The 9,176-nt window shown below is 25.8% G+C and overlaps 1 protein-coding gene across 1 annotated transcript; it reads right to left on the bottom strand.

Annotated features, from left to right (window-relative positions):
* Nucleotides 1-247: 247 nt before the first annotated feature.
* LOC130975439 (senescence associated gene 20-like) lies at nt 248-834 on the bottom strand. The gene has a single exon (XM_057900236.1). It carries the CDS (start codon nt 832-834, stop codon nt 325-327), a length of 510 nt encoding a protein of 169 aa, XP_057756219.1. The 3' UTR covers nt 248-324.
* Between the last annotated feature and the right edge of the window lie 8,342 nt (nt 835-9,176).

Below are 9,176 nucleotides of genomic sequence, written 5' to 3'. Positions count from 1 at the left end.
CATACCGAACTCCGCATACATTACATTATTAACATTATTATATATCATATTTTTATAAACAAATTTTACTAGGATGAGATCCTCTCGTATAAAAATCTTACTTAATCCAAATATGATAATATTTCCACCGTTGGTAAAAATTTAGTTTACAAAAAAAAAAAAAAAGCACATAATGCTTTTGAAACTGATGATGATAAGATTTAAACAGGTGGAAAATTATGTATAAGTGAATTATGTTGAGAAAGTTTACGGCTCAACACTTTTATTAAAATTTTAGATACAAGACGACGATCCATTTCCTATTTAAACCATGACCGGAAAATGCTAAATAGCTAACAGAAGTCCGGGCAGCGAGCGGCGATAGAGATCGCGAGGCTGGCTCTGCCACAGAGTGTTACTGTCCTGCCTCTCATCTTCCCATGCCGGTGGCCGGAGATCCCTTACCACAAGCCATGTGTTAAAGTACTCTCTGAACTGAGTTATGAGCCCATTCTTGAGCTTCCAAACGTGCACCCAATAGGCCTTTCCTTCCCACCCTTCGGCGATGACACAGTCGCCAATGGCAGTGACGCTTCTCGGCTCGAACCGGAACCCATCGTTGTGAGGCTTCTCCCCTGTTAGGAGCCTCATCATGTGTTGGCAATGTGGTGGACCATGGAACCACCATTCAAGATCACTTGCCACCAATTTGGATACCATGTCCATTTTCTTTACTTCTCCCAATAGTGCCTTGTATAGCAATTCAACTATTGCTTTGTTGTGAATTTGAAATGCCATGGTGTTTTGGAAAATTCGATCACTCCCTGTGTTTTGGAGGGATTGATGTTGCCACATTTTTATAGGCCTAGCAGTTAGGGATATATGTGTCCTAAGTTTGGTTCTTTCGAATGATTGATTCTGAAAAGAAAAGAAAAAGGAAAAGTCTAGGGCCAGCAGTTTTATTGAATTTTGGCCAGCATGTAACCAACAGAGAAAGGTGAGTCATTGGATGAAATCTCACACCAATCTCACACCATTAGATCATCATTGATGGCTATTTGATGGCTACCAATCACAAAAGTTACTGGCCCTAGCATTGCTCAAAGAAAAAACGAAAATGAAAAAACATAGATGGTTGAGATTTATTGATTTATGTGGTGGGGGTATTATTGAAGGGTTTTGGATTAGCTCCTAGAAAGTAGTGTGATTAATGCTGCATCTTTGAAATGACAAAATATGTCACACTCAAATATACAAATTAAACAATAATAATAAATGAAAATTATTTGCGTGATTCTGATAAAAATCTTAAACCGATTCGATTTAAGGTTCAATTTAAGATAAAAATCATTTCACAACGAGATAGATTAAAAAAAATCAGTCAAAAAATTAGTATAATTTTTTTATAAGTAATTAATTTAAAATAATAAATCATATAAATAAACGTTTTAAAATATATATTTTAAATATAAAATACTTTATTTTATTATATTCAATTTTAACCCCCCTAAACTGAACTTTTGAATCACTAAATCTCTAACTCTACAAATTCGATAACCGATTTAATAATAAAACAGGTATATATATGATGGAAAAACTTCTATTCTTTTATGAAATATTCATAGTCTTAGTTGAATTTTTAATAATAAGGCATAAACTTTGATAATTACATCACAAATGAAATAATATCTAAAAAAAAAAAGGTGATAATTTCACATGATAAGCAAGAAAAACTTGTCATAATCATAAGGTATTTTTAGTTCTAATAATTATAACTTATAAGTGGAGTTAACGATGTGAAGTAGATGTAATAGTGATACAGCCAAATCCAAATTTTGGGTTTGCTGCTCTAAAATGATCAAATAAGTAAGATGCTTAGCATGACCTTCGAATAGGCCTATATATTCCATCATTTTCTGAGGATATATGTTAGGTATATTCTTAAAGGGTTGTGAAATTTACATTGATGTTTTTGGAATGTAGGATGCAAAACCTTTCCCTTCTCTTGTTACAACTAATTTGAACAACTTGCCCCTAATTAGAATCGGATACTTGAGTTAGTGACAAATGAACAAAATCAGTAACCGCAAATATTCATCAATGGAGAATTTGATTAAATGGTATAGTAGGTAACACCTATTTTTAACTAATTTGAATTAGTCGAGTGGTTAGTCCACTCCGATAGACCCTTATTAAATAAAAATTGACCCGCTACAACAAAAAAGGTAACATTTATTTTTTGTCAAAGACTAATGTATTGCCGATCTAAACTTCGTTTAAGAGCAATAAATTACTATATGTATAAGGTAGAATTTAAATTTCTTGACACTTTGCTTAAGTAGATGAATAAACTAACAACTTAATCAACCTAATTTAGCTTCATATGTAATTTAATTTGTATCCTCAAACTTGTGTGTGTATAAAAATTCACATGGATGATGGATCGGCAACTTAATGAGTTTGTGCTTATTAAATATGTAAATTTAATTTATACATCGGATTAATTATGAAATTAAAACAATTAGTGATGAATACTTTATCTTGAAAGAAAAATCACTTTGATTGTATCTGAAACATTTTCTTTGAATTTAGATGCCAAATTTTCCTCCGCCGGCTTCTCGAATTTTCATCATATGCTAAATTAACTTATTTAATTAATTAAATATAACATTGATCCTTTTCTAAAAATACCTTAGTTTTATAAATTTTGGTATACTCTTACGTTTTTTTAATCCAAATATATATCTTATATTTTATTAAAATAATTTGCTGAAATATATGAAGAAACATATATATATATATATATATATATATATATATATATATATATATATATATATATATATATATATATATATATATATAGTACAAAAAAATCAATGTGAAATTTAAAATGCTTTCTTTTGAATATATACTAAACTTTTTGTTACAAACTAAATCAATTTATTTGGTTTGTACAATTGTTACAAATGATCCAAATTAAAAATTATTAAAAAACAAATAATTAGAATTGAGTACTGTTTTATTACTTCAAGTCTTGTGGGCCTAGATTTTTCTGCTTTTGCCTTTTAGAAGAGTGATATGTTTTTAAGTGTTAATGTAAAATTTAAAACTCCAAATTTGTTCCTCTCATTTTACAATAAAGAACCATACATAATTAACCTTCGAAAATATTTAATAACAAAAAAAATTAACTAAAAATAGTCAAAATTTATTTTATTTAATATTTATTAATTATTATAATAATTACTAAATATTAAATAAAAAATTCTAACTATTTTTTTTTCTCACTAACATTACTATTAACTTTATCCTCTCTATATGTACATTGATGTCTCCATCACGGTGATTCTCTTTCCATATCACACTACCATTGGCAAAATGAACCCCATTTGCATTTATTTCAACTCCTAATTTTATGATATATAGAAGTGGTACCACACACTTATCAAGATCATCATGGCCACAAATACGAACCTTATTGCTTTAATTTCCATACATTTAATTTGTTCAATCATAGTTAGTAGGGCCACTACTTAGGATGGTTCACACATTATGGGCACATATACATATAGAATTGAAAATACAAAAGTGGCATGCTCCATTGCATTGAAATAATCACATTTATTATATCTATTATATATTACTAATTTTATAACTTAATTTCATAATTAAAATATATTACATATTATTTCTATATAATTAAAATTAATATTTTTTTAAATTAAAAAATTTTTTTATTTTCTTTTATTTTTATTTTTTTATTTTTTTACTGAATATTTCTCTCTTATATATCATTATCAATAACTAATTATAAATTTAACAAACAAAATATACAACATAATATTTTTAATTACATTTAAATTTAATTAAAATATTAAAATTAAAATATAATTATATTATATATTATACATTATTAAATAATTTAATAATAAAAAATACTACATAACACTCTCTTATTAAAATTAAGAGAAAAAATTTTTCTCCAAAATTAATAAATTTTTTTTCTATAATCTCTTATCTAGCTACTTCTCTCTTTTTTTTCTATTTCTTTCTATCATTTTCCCTCTATATATAATTTATAATTTATATTAGTAATTTGACAAATCAAAATATTATCCAATATTTTTCATTACAATTAAAATAAATTTTTTCTTTCCAAAATTAACAAACTCTCTCTCTCTCTCATTTTTCTTCTTTATTTTTCTCTCTCTTTTTTTTATTCTCTATTTTCTCAACTTTATATTTTATAAAAAATTAACAAAATAATATAATTCATATTATTATTATTATTATTATTATTATTATTATTATTATTATTATTATTATTATTAGCTCGAGGTCATTGATAAATATATTTATTGAAAATCTTTAACGAGACATTCATCTACGCATTTTTACAACGTTTGTAAAATTGATTACTGACGGTTTAACCGTCAAACCGTGAATAAAGCTATTGGCAAAAGTAATTACTCTTGTAGTAAAAGAGTACTGGACTAGCTATAGATGGCTGCTATATTTCCTCATATGATGTGTAACATGTAGAAGAGTAAAAGAAAAAATCGAGAGCAATATTTCAAGACCAACATGATATTTAAAAATTAAAGAATAAAAAAACAAAAGTAGCCTATATTTAAAAGAAATTAAAAATAAATTTTAAAAGGTTGACAATAAAAAATTAACAAATAAAAACACACAAATGTCTAACAAAATAATTCCCTTTCAATATCAAACAAGTTTTTGTCTCTTATTTTTACAAATAGAAGGCGAATAACATTACCCTTGTCATTGATGATTCCACCAAAGTTTCACATAGAAAAAGAACAAAAAACAGAGTTCCTCTCTATTCCCATTTGTATGGCAATGCGAAAGCATATTGAGTCAGAGAATAATCAACATCGTCAAGACATCGTGCCGAAAAATGATTCTAAGAGATGCAGAGTTATTTACGATTTTTTTTCTGGTTGTTATTTGTAATATTCTGTTGTTATGTTTTTTTATGTTTTTCTTATTGGCACTGAGTGCTAAACTTTTTCCTATTTATGTCAAGAGCACAAGCAACTATCGTCAAAAAATTTTTTTGCCCATATTTAAACAGAATTTTACTATAATGCTAAGGAGACAATAATTAAAGTTATCTTATTTGGTTTAATATTTATGATTTTTATAGTGAATACTAAATAAGATTATTTTATTTAGATTGTTTGAACTAATTATTTTATTATTTTTAAAAAATATTATTAAAATTTTAATAGTGAATTTTATTTAATTTTCTCTATTTTAAAGGATAAGTTACTCTTTGTTATGTGTCACGGTTTCATTGGTTGAAATCTTGGTTTTGGATAATTCTTTTAATTAGTTTTAGATGTTTTTTTAAATGATTCTTTTTACTAATTTTAAATAATTTTTTTTTATGTTTTGGATATTTCTTATTTTTTGGAGTTTGGATAATTTTTTAATAGTTATAGATTTCTTTTTTTAGTTTTTGGAGTTTTTTTAATATTTTTATAAATGTCTCCTTTTGTTAAGTTTTAAAATTGTTAAAATTATCAGATATCTCTTTTTTTATTAAATTTTAGATATTTCTTTTTGTTACATTTTGGATATTTTAGAATTTTTTAAATGATTTTTTATTTTTTAAAATAATTCTAAAATTTTTAAAATGAATTTTAGAATGTTTAAAATGGTTTTAAAATGAATTTTAGAATGTTTAAATTTTAGATATTTCTTTTTGTTACGTTTTGTTTAAAATTTTTAAAATGAATTTTTTGTCGCGAGTGGGAGAGTCATAGTGGTCAAAGACGATGCGCGTCGCAACGGAAGGATCAGAGATGGTTGATGGGAATGTGGAGAGGGAGATTAGAATTTGTCACAGAAATGTAGAAAAAGAGTTGCTGCGAAAAGTGCTGTCCTAAATTAAAGGTAACGGCCGTATAACTAACTCTCTAAGAACGTTACGTTTGGTCGACAAGAGTTGTCTTTGATCAATAGCGTCACTTTTATTTCATATGTTTATACAATATTTTTAAAGAGTTATCTCACTCTAAATTTGTTGTAGTAGATTTGTGTGATAAATGATAAAAGATAAAAAATAAATTAAGATAAGAAACAATAAATAGATTGATTTTTTTTAAAATATTTAGTGGATTCGAGTGCAATCCAATAAGACGTTAGGTAATGTTGTCTACACTCCCAATTAATTACCTAACGAAATTGATCTCAAAATAAAGCAGGAAAACAATATTTTTTAAACCACATAATCAACGAACATAAATTTTAGGTGTAATTTTTTTTTTTATTATTTTGAGAGGTTAGAGTGGGGATCCTTTTTAACTAAATAAAATAAATATCACATTTACTTATTGATGCATTTTATAAAGAAAATAAGTAAAGAAACTTTCTTATTTATCCCGTTCGCATCATAAACTAAATAATACCAGCCAATTGAATAGGTACATCTAAGAAAAGATTTATTTTTTAGTTATCTTTTTTTTAAAAGATCTTATAATAAAAAAGTAGAAATAATTTTATGTTTAGATATTTCATGTAAAAAATTTTTTTTATTTATTAATTATATTTGGGTAAAACAATATAAAATTATTTTTTTATTTATTAATTATATAAAAAATATCTTTTTTTTAAAGAAAAAATCTTTTAAAAAAATATATAAATTGTAGTTTATCAAAAAATTTTTTATTTTTTTAGTATTTTTATTTTTGTTATTAAAAATTTATCAAATACTAAAAAAAAGATTTTTTTATTAAAAAAATTTTTTTTTATCAAAATAATAATGTACAAACAAGTATTAAATCATATTAATTTTATCTTTAAATTTGACCCAAATAGCATCACAAACACTTATCCATTCTACTCTTTGCTATCCAATTGGCCTTAATTATCTAGTTTATACCATCAACAGAAAAAAAAAATTATTTTGTGTGCAAACAACATACATTAAAATATATCTCATTTGCAAATAATTAAAATACATAAGAACGTTTTGTTGTTTATCATATTTATATAAATGTGTGATACATGCAAAAAAAATTGTCACCTACTGTATACTTGAAATAACAAACGAACTATAAAAATATAAATTTCCTTAAAAATTTATATATGGATAAATATGATATTTATTTTATTATTGAAAAATCTCTGAATGGTCTCCTTTCACATAATTTATTTTTTAATATATTTTATAAAATTTGAATTTTCACTTTAAAAAATAAAATATAATTATTTTTATTTTTTATATATTTTTATCTCATCTATGAGATAAATAATAAAAAATTAAATTTTATCCTTTAAAATAAACTTTAAAATTTAGAGAATTTAAATCCTCCTTTATATATCACAATATGATGACAATAGTGTGTTACAAATTCTAGGTGCTAGAAATCGTCACACACGATTTCTTTGACGCTGACTAGAATGCAAAAATTGTCACACACGATTTCCATTATTTTATTTTTTATGAAAATTGACACAATTTTTTTTTTAATTTACAAAAGTTAAATTATATTAATGGCCATTAGCAATTTGTGTTTCAAAAAGTTTTTTCAAAAATAAGTTAAATAAAGTCGTCATTAGCAATGTTTTTTATTTAAAAATTTACAAAATGTCACTCATATATAGTTTTACTCTTTTGATAACAACCTCTATATTAACGAAATTTAACACACACAAAAAACCCCACATATTTTAACAAATTACACATTGCAATCTAATAATATTAAAATTTTATTGAATAGAATTTTATTAGGGAGCCAATGAAAAATTTTGACGATGTATACAATAAGTTGGTTATTTAGTCCAATAGAAATAAATAATAAATTAAAAAATTTTCATTCAATCATTTCACATCAAATTTCAAATTTCAAATTCTCTAATTTCAAATTTTAAATTTTTAAAAAATCTAGCTAGTTATTTCAAAAAAATAACCATCTGCAATCCTAATTTACTAAAGCATTTCACTCTAATACTCTTTTCTTTTTTAACTGGCTACCACCCCACCTTCATCAATAATCATCTCATTTCACTGTTGTTACTTGGCTTACCACACGTCACTCACCCTTAGTAAAAATAATCATCCACTTAAGGAGAAAAATAAGCATCCGTATACCTAATGAATTAAACATCTAACATATTTTAATTATATATAACTAAACTCAATCCAATCAAAATAATCATCTATATAAAAATTAAAATAACCATCTGCATACCTACTTAAATGACCATCATAAATTGATAGAAGAAGAAGAATATGAAGAAATAACTATTGTGGTGAAACATAATTTTGAAGGACTAGGCATGACGAAAGTGACATTGCACTGTTGTGAAGCATAGGGTTCAAATATGAAAGAAGCTAACTATGCTTAGATACGAAGAGACTTGAAGGAATGGGAGAAAGCAAAGCCGGTTCGGAAGATAGGCGCACGAAAAAGCGGCAGCAACGTTAGGCTGAGTGTCGGAGGGCGAGGCGCGTCGGGCTGACCAACGGAGGTGAGGACGGTGTCGGTGAGAGGATGCGGTGGCGTTGGTATGGCCGACGAGGAATTCAGTGACGCGAGGTGAGAACCGGAGAAGATGACGGTGAATTTTGAACGTGTATTAGAAGTTACGGTAAGATTAGAAATAACCGTACATAGTGTGAATAAATTTAAATACTAATCCTAATTTTTAAAATTTTAAAATTTAAAATTAAATAATTAATTAATGATCTAATTTTTAATTGTAATTTTATCTTTTTTTTAATCCATTGTACACATTGTACACAATAAGTATTGGTTTCCAATACTTTCTCTGTTGAATACCATGAATAACGGGTCCTAAAATTGGCCCAATTCAAGAAAAACACACTTCACTCCAAATTACTCACCTAAATCTTAATATTAGAATAACCATCCACACACCTAGTGAATTGAACATCCGATATATCCATTGTTCACATTGTTTATCTATACTTTTCTATATTAAAAAAATGAGTAAAGTATTATTTTTGTCCCAACTAGAATAAGTTTATCTATGTCTCTAACGTTTAAATCATTCTATTTGTATCCTTAACGTTTATAAAAGTGATTCAATGTTATCATACCGTCAATTATACTAATAGATCATATTGTATTTTTCAATTATTCTCGCTTGAATGTATTTATTCTCAATTAGGTCTTATTTGGATGGGTTCGATTTTAATATTA

This window comes from Arachis stenosperma, chromosome 4 (assembly GCF_014773155.1).
Source record: "Arachis stenosperma cultivar V10309 chromosome 4, arast.V10309.gnm1.PFL2, whole genome shotgun sequence".
In the NCBI taxonomy this organism is placed as follows: Eukaryota; Viridiplantae; Streptophyta; class Magnoliopsida; order Fabales; family Fabaceae; genus Arachis; species Arachis stenosperma.
This window is presented reverse-complemented; position numbering and strand designations above follow the sequence as displayed.

Excerpts from the sequence above, each read along its gene's own strand:
- LOC130975439 (XM_057900236.1), bottom strand. The coding sequence starts at position 834 with ATGTGGCAACATCAATCCCTCCAAAACACAGGGAGTGATCGAATTTTC.